We start from the raw sequence: 14,581 nt of genomic DNA, 5'->3' as shown, positions 1-14,581 counted from the left end.
AAGACTAAGTATCAACAACTTCACAGTGATTTTCTTCACTAAGTTAATAAAAAAACCCGCTTTCATGACAATTATTACTATCATTACTTTTCATTTTGGCTGATACAAATATAACCTCATAATAAAAATTACTGAATTCATAACAAATCAAACTCACTATATATTCTATCCCTTGAGGTTTTTGCCACAAAACTTTTCAAAATGAAAAAAGTAGTACAAAACCTTCTTTTTAAGGAAATAAGCTTGGCAAGAGATGAGTAAGTTACAGTTTTACAAAAACCCTGTATTTGTAAACACTCAAGCACTGCAGATATTTAAAGTTATTTCAAAATTATACATGACAATTACTGTATGCTGACACAGATGTGTTAAGTGGAAACTGTTCAGCATAAGCTGAACCCATGGAATGATAAATTTCAATTCATATCTTAATTTGAAATATGCAAACACATTCTGATATGCAAAAGGAAATCTCACACATTCTTACTTTTAAAAATACGGGGCCTCAACACTATATAGATAAAAAAAGCTTAGGAGACCAGCTCAGTCAGGCCCTTAACTACTGTTCAAGTCAATTGGGAGATGGTCACCGCAATGTGTTTGGGTGCCCGAGTTGTAAAAAGATGTTGATTCACAAGTTTCATGTATGGATGAATGTGATTCCACTAGCATTTCAGATTGGGTGATCACTGTGATGTCTGGAATATAACTTAAATCGTATCTCGGGTGTATTTCTGATAACATGGGTAAGAACCAAACACATTTTATTTAATGTAGTGAAGACTAATGCAAGCTCCCTACATTATACCATGACCTTTAAAAAGCTGATAGCAATTTATTGATTTGAAAGCCAACCCACAGAACAGACATCAGATCACAAAGTAATCTGACATCAATAAATCTACAGTAGTTGTAGTGAAAAAGTGACAGAAAAATGCTTGGAATTGAACGCTGACACCTTTTACCAACATAATGCTTCAGGATCATACAGTTACTCTTCAAAGGGACTGTGTAAAAAGTTTTAATCCTACTTCTAATTGAGGGGAAAAAACCCACAACAATCAGTTCAAAGTAATATGAAGAAACACTATTAAAGTGCCCAAACTGTTTTTACATTCACTTAAGCCCACGTCTCTGAAAAGGTGAAATATCCTAGTCTGGAATATGTATGGTCCACTAAACTAATGTTAAAAACTTCATTACTTTAACCCACGAGTATACTGTACGATTAGTAGAAAAATCTTTAGCAGACACAAAAAAAATGAAAGATGAAACTGCAGCAAGAGAGCATGGCAAACCTGAGAGATCTATTAGTGCATAAATCTGCTTAAAAAACTAAAAAGATAGAAAGAGAGAGCTAACGAAACTACAGTAAAAGTTATGTCTTTAAAGCAGTAAGTTGTAACAGGGTGGGAAATGTTTAATATGCACATATGCCTGCAAAGGGGTCACTATCTTTCTGAAAATAAAGAGCTGGTATTTTTCACAGCATCAGATTTACGGTAAAAAGCCATAAAATTGTATTTTTTACTATTATGCTTTTCCCACCCTGGCAGAGAATAAACATGAATTTAGAAGCACAGTAGAAGTGAAAAAACAAAGAAGAGGAAAGAGAGAAAGCAGCAGAGAAAGACAGAAAAGGTGATTACAGAGCTACAGAAGTGTTTATTGAGCATGCTACAGAGGTAAGCAGAGTACACACAAAATGAAATTAAACCACCGTCAAACCTCCCAACTTTGTTAGAAAATTAATTTTTAATTGTGCCACTTTCAAACTATACTGAATTTTACAATTCTAAAGATGTAAAAACTCAACTAATAGAAAATATACATGACCATTTTTTTCTACATAGATAACAGAATCTATGAATATTGAAACTAAGTACATCAATTTCAAAAAGTATTGGTCATTTAAACAGAATCAAGGTAACAGTTCAGACTGACAGAGAACTGCTTTCAAATTAACTGATCTGTAGATTCTGAGCCATGTTTATAATAAAGTCAGATCAATTTCTAAATACAAAATATTTTGAAGAGATATATTAAAACTGAATATTACAATGCAAGGTAAATTAAGACTAAAGGCACATAAACTTTGGTCCCACCTGGTTGTCAGTTTTAGAAAACTGTCACAAAATTGCCTGCAAGCATTTGCAGCAAACTTTCTTCACCACTGAAAAATACATGCACCATTTCCTGAACTAGCTTGACCAGTCTGTACATGCTCAGAAATCCACAACCATATTCCATATCTTAATTACAAACTAAAGATGGCAATATATATTGAAATGCACATAAGTCATGTCAACTTCGAAAACATCTACGAAAAATATTCAGCCACAAACAAGACATTACTTAGTGCTGACATTTATATGATACATCCCACAAGAGTGTGTACAAAAAGGTTAAGATTCCACAATGCTTTTCACGTAGGGCCCAAAGTCACAGAAGTCACTTTTTGTCCTTTAAGAAATTAATATTCTGTACCTTGTTAATTTTAACTAATGCCTACATTCATAACTGAATCTAGACCAGAACGATGAAATACAAAAGGCCTTTTTAAAAAAAGGAGCACAAAGCAAATGGTAGGAGAAATCAGGTGTCATTTTACTCTTTCAGTGTAATGCATCTTATCCAATTAAAAAGAAAATTAAGTGACAAGCCAGCAGATAAAAAAAAAAATATCTACCAAGCAGGAGAAACAAAAGCTTAACCTTTTTACACACCCCTGCCTAAACATATTTAAATTATCATGTAACAATGTGCCCCAGACAACCAAATTTGCTTTTTACTAGTTATGCAATTCCAGCAGTACTAGTTTTCCTTTTTAAGGCACGTATGTCAACTAAGTTGAAAAATTGTGGTATTAACTTGAAATCTTTTAAACAAAATGATGGTTTATCTAAACAACAGTTGAACAACAGCAGTTAGTATCACTGCTTTTTAAAGTTTTTTTATTTTTTATTTTTTAAAACAACCAAGGAATGATAACAGCATGAAAAAATAAAAAATAAAAAAAACTGAAGACAAACTCTGGTCCCCACTTTCCTGAACAGTCAATAGGTGACAACACCAAACAATGCAATACACCCTCATTTTCAAACTGCCTTTTTAAATAGTTGACTTAGAGAAAGAAACTCTCAGATGGTGATTTTCTCCCAGATTGTAATTGTGAAGATCAATCAAAGCCTGAATAGCTTCTTCTACCGTTGACATCTGAAGAAGCGCCATCTTGTGATCTCTTCTGAAACAAAATAATGGCATTAGGAACTAGAACACTAAAAGGGTTGTTCTTAATGTTCGCTACCCTCTACGCACTTTTCGTTAAGACGTGCTGCAAAAATGCATTTAGGCAGTCTTTAGTTAGAGCTACGTACAGAAAAGTTACTTACTGAAAAAATTTAAATGCTTTCACAGTGCCTCCAGTGTTGGCAAACAATGTGCGTAGATCCTCTTCTGCTACTGATGGGCTACAGACAGAAAGAAAATAAGCATAGCAAGAAATTAGTACTCAGTTTGGTGTGCTGTGATTCACACTAACACTACTGGCTTACTGAGAGCCAACACTTACGGAATATTGGACAGATGAAGTGTTGCAGAAGGAGGGAATATATTTTGAAAGTTTTTTGAACCAGGCTTCTTGAAGCGATGCAGAGGTGAATTACCAAAATCTTTAGTCAGCCCTTGGTCATCAAGTCCCTCTCGAGGTAGTTGCACTGTCTGATGTTTAGACAGGGTAACCCGAATAATTTTTCCATACATTTTTTGTCCATTAAGATGGCTCATGGCTGAAAAAGACAAGCAGTTTACTCAATTCACTGTTACTTTTCAATACATTGTGGTACACCACCAAGAGAACAAGAAAAACACCCGAACAAATCAAAGGGTCAATGTGCTAAAAGACTGGAATCAAGAACTAGGCCTGCAGAATCTGCATCAGTATTTAATTTTATTTAAAGACCATCGTATGTGATTCAGCTGTTGAATTCATTTAGGATATTGTGCAGGCCTTCTAGAGCACAAGTGCACACAATAAGATTTTGGATCTTGTGGGTAACCAGGATACAAGACACTGACAAATGTAAACATGCTTAGTTCACCTGATTTTACACAGTGTAATTTCAAGTACTTAGACTAATGGGAATATAAACAGAAAACTAATCTTACCCAGCTGTGACTGGTTTCCATCAGCCATCTGTATAAGAGCACTATCTTTCTTATTGTATAAAATCTTCACGCGCTGCACATCACCATAAACACCTTTTCAAAGTCAAAGGTAACCCAAAAGAAAAAGTTCATTTAAAGCCAGTCACCTAAGTAATATATATTGACATATCAATGGAACATTCAGACAGCAACAAGATCACTCACTCAAACTCAACACTCTCACAAATGAATAAAGAAGATAAAGATTTTGAATAGTGAATTTTGAAAAGAATAATTTCTGATAAACCCTCAAAGCTATGTGAATGATATTAAATTAAAGACCATGCAAAATATATTAGCATGCATTAACAGAAAATCTGTGTCTATGGAGAGTTTTAAACAGCAAAAGAAAAATAGCAAAAGATTTACTATTCAACTTTAAGCCAAAGTGCTAGCTACAAATAAGAATTAAGGTGAAACAAAAAAAAAACCAAACAAACAAACAAAAAAAACCAACCAAAATCAAATCAATAATAAAAGTATAGTGCTAACAATAACATACCGAAGAGGGTAAACAGACTTTGGGGCGTAACCATCTTTAGAAGGAGAGAAGAGCAAGCAGCGTAAGACAAGAAGAGAGAAGAGTCGAGGAAGAGCGGAGATGAACAGATCATCCATAACGAAGGGTGGTTCCCGCAGAATGGTGAGGTGGTCATGGATCATGGTTTCAAGGCGGTTAATTGGGGCAAGTTGGTCCGAGGAACATTTTGTTCAAGCACAGAAGCATGAACATAGGGAATGAAGACAGGGAACGTAGACAAAGACAAGGAGAAGGGTAAGACAGGGAAGGGCATGGGAATTTGGGTAAAGACAAGGAAAGGGAAGTTGAACACAAAGGGAAAAGGATGAAATGGGGAAGGGAATACAGCAATGCAGAAGAAAAAAAATAAGGAAGTGGGGAACAAAAAAAAAATAAAATATAGGTCAGTACATAAGAAATGCAGGAATTTGGTCAGAAAATGGTTGGTTTATGTACTGTACAAGAAAAACTGAGTAAAATGTAGTCACCCAAGACAAATATGGGTAAAGTACATTCATATCAAGAGTAAACTACAGCATTTCATCTCAACATGAAAATAAATTAACAAAAAGCATGCAATAGAAATTTTAAAATTTGAACTTTAACTGCATAAGCATGGCTGGTTATGAAATGCAGGCAAAAAATCTTTCAAAATGGCACTCTGATCTAAAACATTTTAACATGCAAGACTGTGGATGACAAAATAGTACCAGATGATAAAAAAAAGCTTAATGATTTACAGTGACAGAGGCCAGTTAAAAATGGAACAGCTAGACTGATACAAACTTCCCACATTTCATACCAGCTTTCACAGCCATCAAAATAAATGTAAAGGACAGTAAAAATGCAAAACTAAATAAACCCTTTTAGATTTCAGAGTTAGCAAGAAAGATACAGTTAAAATGAAAATGCTTTGCCACCATTTTTTAATTATTATTTTTTAAAGACAAATGAGAAACTGCAAAGAAAAAAATTACTAAGAGAGACTGGAAGAGTGCCTCGTCAAGATCTTTGGGAGAACCTTCAAAGAAAAATGTGTTAGACTAGTTCACATAAATTAAGACCTTAAAAATGTGAGATACAAGCATGAAATGAAACAGCAAACAATTAGAAGAAACAAAACAGAAATTCTAGTTTACGTGATTATAATTGCAAAAGAAAGCATAGCTGCTATTTTGTAAAAATAAAGCTTTCAATTCAAATGTCAAACATGCAGTAGTTACCACATTTTTTCTTAGCAAAACTAGGTAGCCGACTATCAAAGGACATTTTAAGTTGTTAGCTACCTGGGAAAACAAAAGTATTTAATAATAATGGCTTTAAAATTAACTTTGGGGGATTATTAAAAAAAAAAAAAAACAGCAAAAATACTTTGAGCTTAAAATCCAAATGTAAGAGGCCAAATACAACGAAATTATAAAATACTGACAAATGAAGTGTGACTAAAGAGGAAAAACAAAAGCAAAATTGTTTCACTGACCTCTTCATTTAAATTGCTAACCAGGAGCACTGTATTGCCACCAGCTGAAACTCCAGGCATTCCCACACGGCCAGCAGCAGCAGCTGCAGCTGCAGCAGCAGCATTTGGAATAGCCAAAGGACTCAGAGCTCCTGGAACAGCTGCAACAGGAAGCCCTAATTTTAAAATAAAGCATATTTTACGAAATACACACAAGTCATTTAAAAAAAAAAGTTCCTATATATCAGTACAAGTGTTGCATACAACACTACAAAGCAGACCATTCCACTGTTAAAGTCATCCAAAGGGTTGTGAAATTAACATGAAGAAATGTGAAAAGGTTTTGTTTGATTCAAATTATTAAGTCTTCAAAGAAATGATGAGCTGTAAAAAGTACTTTCTTTTCAAATAAGCAGTCTTGTACACCAGAACTGCTTCCACTGTACTCCAAAATGCTTAAAGTGTCTAGTTTATTAAAATGGTCTAAAGTAAATGCTGATCAGTAAGAATAAACTAATTGTGCTCTGCGCATCATTACATCCTTATTTTCCATCACCCTTTGAGATGCATGACTGACTTCAATGCGGTGCTTCAGACTAAATATACACACTGCAGTTGGTCATGTGAAAAGGCCTATGGATCTCTCAGAGTCTCAACATAAATGAAGTGAGGAGGCAACCTTCAAGATTCAGGACAGCACCACTGACTATGCTCAATGACTTTTGTAATCCAATTCCATGAAGCAGCATGTTACCATTAGCTAAACCTTCAGCTGTGCTTCAACTTTTCTTCTTCCAAGGAAATTCAGATCCTGTAGAGACCTGCTGGTTTTACCTGGTCAAGTCACTGGGGTGTTAGGCAAGCATGCTCCCCCCAGGATCTGTGAAAAGTTCTTGTGATCATATGCACGATACATAGTGTATACAGGAACAGCTTTCTCGTATTCAATCAACATTTTATTTGAACATTTTAAAGAGTTCAGTAAAACCACACTGACAAAGAAAAACGTGTGAAAAACAATAAAGAAATGTAACTTCAGTACTTTATTTTCTTTTACTGCAACTGGGTTCTCAGATTTCAGTATTTTGGCAAATTTTCTAATGTTTATATGATCATGCTAAGCTAATCCACCTTTTGAGCAATCTTCCAGTATGCCAGGCAGTCAGTCTAAATATAACCTTTACACTAAGTACTTAAGGCTACTTTCCTTCCTACGTTAAGTTTTATTTTAAAGGAAGTAACAAGAGAAAAGAAATTCTTCAGTTTCAGCCAATGCCCAAACACTAAGCAGATAATAATACATTCAACCATTAATTTAAAAACACAATAATCCAAGACTTAGTATCCAAAGAGAACAGAAGGGGGAAGTAAGTAAGGTTACAATGTTGGGGTTTTTTTAATTTCCCGGGGGAGGGGGGAGGAGCGGGGAAGCGGGCACAGAAGACAGAGAGACAGATTTTGTTGGGCTGGCCAAATGACCCCTCAAACTGGACGGGATATCCATCACTACTTTGCAATAGTGCTTAACAGTATTACTGATCAAGCACTGAAAAATATTTTCTAGTCATTTCCTGTCAAAGCACATAGAGAAGAAAAAACAGTAAGTGTTCTAAGAAAGGAAATTAAAGATAAGGAACGCTGTCTGATAAAGTTTAAAAGATTAAAAATGTTAGTATTCAGGGATCAAACCAGAGGAATAGAAAGTTCTGAGTAATGACAATTCTAGCCATCTCTCATGCCACAAGATAAAGGGCAAATCTACGTGCATCAAAAAGTATGATCTCTTATTGCATTATATGTGCTATTTGTGGGACTGTAATACATAAAAAGAAGGGAAAACCCAAACTTGCTTTTCTCCTTTCCACCCTGCAAAAGCACTTAATAGATTTGAGACTGTATTAGATAGTCTGTGGGAACTGCCGGTTACATTAAATAGGCAATGAAGTGACATATAATATGCTTCATCATGTAAGCGAAGCACTAGCTACCTGGCAGTTAGGAAAGCACTCCTCCCAGGTATGCGACTGTATGAGCATACGTTATGAGGGCTGTGCTAGGTCTTCTACCAGAGAACACAGAAGTAACACTAGCTGTCAGACAAGGCACATGAAATTAGATGGACCACTGCTAGTCCAAGCACAGCAAATTTGTTTCTCAAAATCCATTTTGTGAGGAAGTGTAATATTCTATACTTACGCATATTAATAGCAAGACCAAAATCCCACATAAATATGATGCGTGTTTTTGCTGAAGAGTATAGCTTTAGTTTCAAGAAAAAACAATTAATAAAGGATGCTGTTAAAGTAAGTACCCCTGTGGAAGAAGGAAGTTTATTCCCAAAATCAGACTGTAACACACAGGGAAACCTGTGAACAATAAATTAAACTCCTCAAACAACTTTAATTTTTAGAACAGAACTGGATTCTTTTAAGTCTTGGAAATGTACTTCTGAGTGCTTTGTATTACACAGCTGAACGTCACGTTTATTTACACTTGGGTACTGCAGAGGTCATACAGACAGAAATGTGAAGCATGACAGTAAAGTCTGACAGACGTCCACCTGAAGGGAAACACTTACTTTATACTGGTCAACAGCAATCATTTGGGTATTAGGAAAATGCCAAGATACCAGGGCATTTCAAATCATCTAGTGTGCCTAGGCACCTCTCCCTAACCTTAGAAGCTTTAAGCCAATCCAGCATTTTTAAGAATAAAGGAACCTAAAAATGCTTAGTGAAGTTTTTATGGCACTTTCAAAAGGTGAACAGAGCATAGCTGAGTAATTCATACTTTAAAAGGCAAAATTCTTCACAGCATCAGACTCCGTTCAGGACATTCTTTTATTTAACCTCTTGAAGAGGTTAAAAACAAAGATTAATTCAATACCATTCATACCAAAATATTTTCAGTTATTATCCCTTGAGATAGATTAATTTAATAAGAACCTTAAGAAGGGGCATTAGTGGAAAGTGCCGGTAAAGAAAGCCAGCGATGACAGCAAGGGATAAAGCTGTTGTGGATAACCACAGCAACATATTTCCAGCTGAAATATTAAACAAACATACTGGTGTTAAAGGATTATTACGTATTGGTATTTGCAATTATAAGTAGTTCTTAGTTAAAATCATGTGTTTGTTGCGGTTCCATGTAATACAGTTGCTGTTTATTCAAAGGTGCTTTTTTCGCTAAGATCTCCTGTAACTTGGCGTTAGGGGGTAGAGAATGTGTTTATCTTTTCATATGTGAGATGAAAAAAAGGAAAAAAAAATATCAACCATCTGCTTCTGATAATTCATTTGAAACCAGCCCATTCTGACCATTAGTGATTTTCTCCGTCTTTCAAAAGATAACAAGACTCATTGAAAAGATGTCCAATTTACAGTCTCAAAGATTTCTGACACCTTATTTCATCACAGCTGAGGGTGTAGTAGACAAATGAGTAATGATGCATGCAGGCTATGATCATCTATTTGATTGATACATTTCTAACCAATTACATAGCATGCAAAGACCTCATTTCTTGAAAAGGTCAGACAAATTACAAATCCACAGAAAAAAAAATTCTGTTTCTGTAGATCTCTACTGCACTATGACTTGCCATTCTGATATAAGCAAATAAAAAAAAAATAAGAACAACTTGTATTATGATTATTAGTTATCATGCAACATGCTGCTTCAATATTTGAGGACCTATCTCAAACTCTTTAGGAATGTTAGCTGCTTTTTCAGCATGATCAACCAGTATTAGAAAGCTTTGTCACTAGCTTTGTTTCAGCTTCCAACAATTACAGATAACAGTTTTTTACTTTTTCCAGATATTAATGAACACATACAAATATTACACACCTTTTTCCTAGCCTTTTTAGGTCTTTTTACTTAATAAAGTTTAAACACAGCATGTCACATTATTTATTCCCCCTCAGTGTATCTTTTTGTATGACCTCTGACATGCAAATTAGCAATGCCATTTTAATAAGAGGCAAATTAAAGCTACACTAAAAATATATGATGAACTTATGTGTGAAAACCATAGGCAGTAGTAGTCATCTTAATGATGACTTAATTAATACATCTTAATGCATGTATTCATAACTGCGACTGAGAACCAGATTTAGTCCCTAGTCCTGTTATGAACCCTTTTTGTGGCTTTACGTCAAGTAACCACCATCTCTCTTTTTCTACTTGTTACTGGCCTACTTCCTATACTCCGCCTGAATGGGTTTTGGGAAAAATAGCAGGTTCTTTAAAAATCTCTGCCTAACAGCTTATAAAGCTGCAAGTGTTACTACACTACGTCATAAAGTTACGTTTACTGAGGAGAAGGGTTAATTCCATCCAGAAGGAAATAGAGATATGTAACAGTTTAGTATTAATGCAGGTTTAAACACCAAGACTAGTAAGACTCACATCTTGTCACTAAAATTCAGCTCATTAAATTGTTAAACCTAAACCTCACTTCTGACATATGAATTAGTGTACTGTTCAAAAGCCAACACCAAAAGAGCACCCAAGTTGTGCAACTATCCAGCATGTAACAGCATAACATAAGCAAAAGTCAGAACTGAGTCCCTGCCACAGTTTCTGTTAGTAATCTCATTAGATACATACAAGAGAACAGCCACAGCACAAATTTTAATAATGCCACAGGGTCAACTTATGGTACTCTTTTTGAGCTTCCAAAAGAACCTGAAGAGCATGACATTAAGCTCAAAATGGAGCTCCACTCCTTCATGGAGAAACATGCCCTTTGGGAACCATCTGTGAATAGGGCATGGCAGACACTCTGAAGATATCTTTATCAACATTACAGAAATAAGAATTCTGAAGCATATAAAAAGAAATAAAATATAAGATAAAAGGAAGTAGCAGGAGGAAGGTCACTGCTATCATTCTGCCATATTTCACACATCACGGTTTGCAAACCTCCATCTTGTAACTCTGAACTTTCAAGCATTCTCACTCTTCTGAGTATCTAAGTAAAAACACAGCTATAAATTGCACATGCAAGCATCCACTTAGGCTTTTCTGCTTTTTCTATCCTTTGTCCTTTCTTGTTTACATCATTTCTGCCTTTACATTACATTTTCTGCCTTTTTGCACAGAATATAGCCCCAAATGGGAACCCTGATCTTCCATATTCAAACATGCACCATTTCCATTTTGACAAACTATCCAAACAGCTACAGCACCAACAGTACTATGCAGCCTTCTTTGTTTTTTTCACCTGTAGAGCTCAAATTCTGTAAAAGCAAACAAAGGCATCTAGAAAAAAAAATAATCAAAACCCAAGCAACAATAACAAAAACAAAACAAAACAAATACCATTGTATAATCAATCCCATTTGACAAATGATGCAGTTACAATATATCATGCTCACCCAACTGGCCACAAGCAGAGTTAAAAAATATGTACTGGGCTCCCTTAAGTATCTTTCAAAACAATGAACACTTCTACAGAGGAAAAAACTAACCCTGATACATAATCCCCACTACTCATCAAAATAAACATGACTGACTTCACTGATCTTCTGAAAATGTTTCACAGCTGCAATGGAAGTTACTCATATAGTGTACCTTTTATCTTTCTGCTGCTTGGAAAAAACAGTGCATTTAAAGAGGTCCATCCAGATAGCGAGAATTAAAATATTTAATTAGCTAGTATGACTGACATCTTCATAATTTTACTAGAAAACCCCTTTAATATAGACAAAAGAATGAGTATGATTAAAATCAAAAGGCTACAAAACTTACGTAGCTTAGTACACAAGAATTACAAAAGCATCTAAGTGATTTTCAACCCTAAAGCACTAGAACATACAGTCCACTAAAGCTAACGTCACTTGGATAACTATAACAAGCAGAGAATCCCCAGTTATTAAATATATTCAATGTGATGCAATGATCCAAGCATCCTCAGAGTATGATCCCACTATGCCCAGCAAATTAAATCTACTAATTGCATGCATGCTATCAGCCTTACATACAAAAAAAATACGTTAGTAAGCCTGAGACTGGAAAACAACTTCTCAGGAGTCAGGATAATGTCACAGTTACACAAGAAAATGCTGCATTTGGCACTGTTTATATGAATCTTTAACCTTCTCCTCTCCCAAATCCCTGCCTTACAACACCTAATATGATGGGACTCACATTAATAAGCAGCTTCTTCACTTTCTTTTTGCCTCCTTAATACTCATACTGCAGCCCCATGTCTACATTCTAGCCATTAGGTGCTAACAAAAGAATTACTAAATGCCTCAAGGGTGTGATCCACAGCACTCATCTCTATGGTGTCAAAACTTCTTCACAAACACTCACCCATCTTCCCTATCCATCCATGAAATGAAAGACGACGGTTTTTAAATGATGATTTTAAAGTTAAAAGAGAGAAAAAAAAGTTAGCTAGAGGTTCTTCAGAAACTTTATATAGATTCTTATGGTATTTTTTACTTCCAAAACTTCTGCTGTAGCTAAAAGTGATACACCATTTTGCGAGTCGTACTGGAGGATGTGAATTCAAGCACTCCAAAATCTGCAGGAAGTGGATGTGTATGGAATTTACCACTAGACATGAAACGTATCCTTCAAATAATCTGAATTTGGAAAAGGGTAGATATAGCACAGCATTCAGAAGCCTTAACTACTATATTCACCCTTTATTCTGGGCTCACATCATTCACTAAGTGCTTCTAACTTCTGTAACACAGGAGAGCAAAGGCCTCCTTACTGCATCGACTTATTCCAAGTTGTCCCACCTTGTACAAAAACCAAAGCATGAAATCTATGCTGTTCTTCAGTTTCTTTAGAAGAAAAATGGGAAAGAAAAAAATAAGAAAAAAAGACTGAGTGGAAAGAAAAATAATCACAACATAATAAATCAGGTCTTATAAAAGTCATGAGATATGTCTGACTGAAAGGTGTTCTCACCAAAAAAACCACCTGACAGAATAAGGAGTAAAACTTAAGCAATGAATTGTGATAAACTAAAAAAAATTACAACTATCTCCCAAAGCATGCACTAATTATTTTGCTAATGGTCAGAACACACATTTCTCTGTAACTTTCTCAGAGCATATCACCTTCAGATTAACTCAAAAGCTAACAGGATATTAGAACTCATGTACCATAGCACTAGAAGTGCAACTACAGATTTTGTTCCTTTTATTTACAGAAATCACACTAGCACACTTTTTTTTCCACCAGCAAAAGAGCATACTGTTTCCTCATTGAAAGGAACACCAACAAAGTTGTATTTTTATAAACTGATATTACAAATAAGCATTTGCATGAATGAAATGTGTAAATCTCATTAAGTCCGTTATAAACTTGGGTGGCAGGGTGGTCAGTAGCAGCTAACAGGAGCTATAAAAGAAGGGAGGACAGATTTGGAAATAAAAATAGAATTAACTTGACTTTTCCTTATACTTTTGCATTTCTCATTTTGTCATGCATTCTCTTACTCATTTATACAGGACTTCTGAAGACAATCTAATTGTGTTACTACAACTCAGATCACAATATAGACTGAAGCCTGAATGGGATTTTGGACACTATCACAATTTAAGATCTTTAATTCTCAGAAGGATTAACAAGTATTTTCATCAAGTGACTTTGCAATACAAGAGAATCATACCTAGAAGAGAGGTCTCCTTTGCAAAGGCTGCAGCAATAGCTGGGTCCAGCGCTGGCTGTCCATCACCAGATGGGAGATCAGGACGAGTGTAGTCCCTGCTTTTGTCGTTGTTGTACTTGACATTCAAATTCACCAATTTGGAAAAATCAATCCGTAGGGTACAGCAAGCATTATAAATATTTTGACCATCTAAGGCCTGGAAAAGGGAGTCAATTTATTTACAAAATACACAATACAGGTTGGTTGCACAATTTTATTTTTTTTTTAAACCCAAGGTCAGCGTATAGGCATTTATCTGTCTTGCTGTCTAGCTTAAAACCAATTAAGATTAAAATGCATTAATCTCTCTTAACATGATTCCAGGAAGCTCAGTGTTTACTTCTCTTACCTAGAAACGGGTTATGCATGAAAGCGGCAAGAGACATTTTAATGCAGTCAAACTTAAAAGTTAGTCTGTTGAATATAGTTAATTAACACGTATGCCATAGTACAGCTTTAATTCGGACATAATGCCAAAAAAATTTCTCAAAGAAAAAAAAAAAATCAAAAATCACACAAGTACTCTCACAAGAAAATGGACCTGAAGAAAATAAAAAAAATAATAGTATTAAATACCATGTTAGCCAGCTATCTGTTGAAGCAGATTATTTACATTGTTCCGGCATGTTTTCCTTCTCCCTTTAAAGGTAATTAGTGCCAAAATTGTAAGAAAAGCAACTTTTATCTCCTAAACTGATGTTACTGACACCTTTTTAAAAAATCC

At 35.1% G+C, this 14,581-nt stretch overlaps 1 protein-coding gene across 6 annotated transcripts in view; it reads right to left on the bottom strand.

Moving 5' to 3' along the window:
* Positions 1-1,736: 1,736 nt before the first annotated feature.
* The window catches only part of PTBP2 (polypyrimidine tract binding protein 2), a 52,573-nt gene continuing 39,728 nt past the window's right edge, over positions 1,737-14,581 (bottom strand). For 3 of the 6 annotated variants that reach the window (XM_056355579.1, XM_056355574.1, XM_056355580.1), the window contains 7 exons: positions 13,819-14,014; positions 6,207-6,361; positions 4,709-4,742; positions 4,168-4,260; positions 3,572-3,788; positions 3,393-3,470; positions 1,737-3,244 (listed from right to left, as the gene is read on the bottom strand). In XM_056355579.1, the coding sequence (XP_056211554.1) occupies positions 3,112-3,244; positions 3,393-3,470; positions 3,572-3,788; positions 4,168-4,260; positions 4,709-4,742; positions 6,207-6,361; positions 13,819-14,014 (906 nt within the window). In that variant the 3' untranslated portion in view covers positions 1,737-3,111. The remainder of the gene's footprint in view (positions 3,245-3,392; positions 3,471-3,571; positions 3,789-4,167; positions 4,261-4,708; positions 4,743-6,206; positions 6,362-13,818; positions 14,015-14,581) is intronic. The other 3 variants (XM_056355575.1, XM_056355577.1, XM_056355578.1) reach the window with 3 other exon arrangements.

This window comes from Falco biarmicus, chromosome 11 (genome assembly GCF_023638135.1).
Source record: "Falco biarmicus isolate bFalBia1 chromosome 11, bFalBia1.pri, whole genome shotgun sequence".
Taxonomy (NCBI): Eukaryota; Metazoa; Chordata; class Aves; order Falconiformes; family Falconidae; genus Falco; species Falco biarmicus.
The sequence above is the reverse complement of the archived record's forward strand: the minus strand, read 5'-3'. Positions and strand labels throughout refer to the sequence as shown.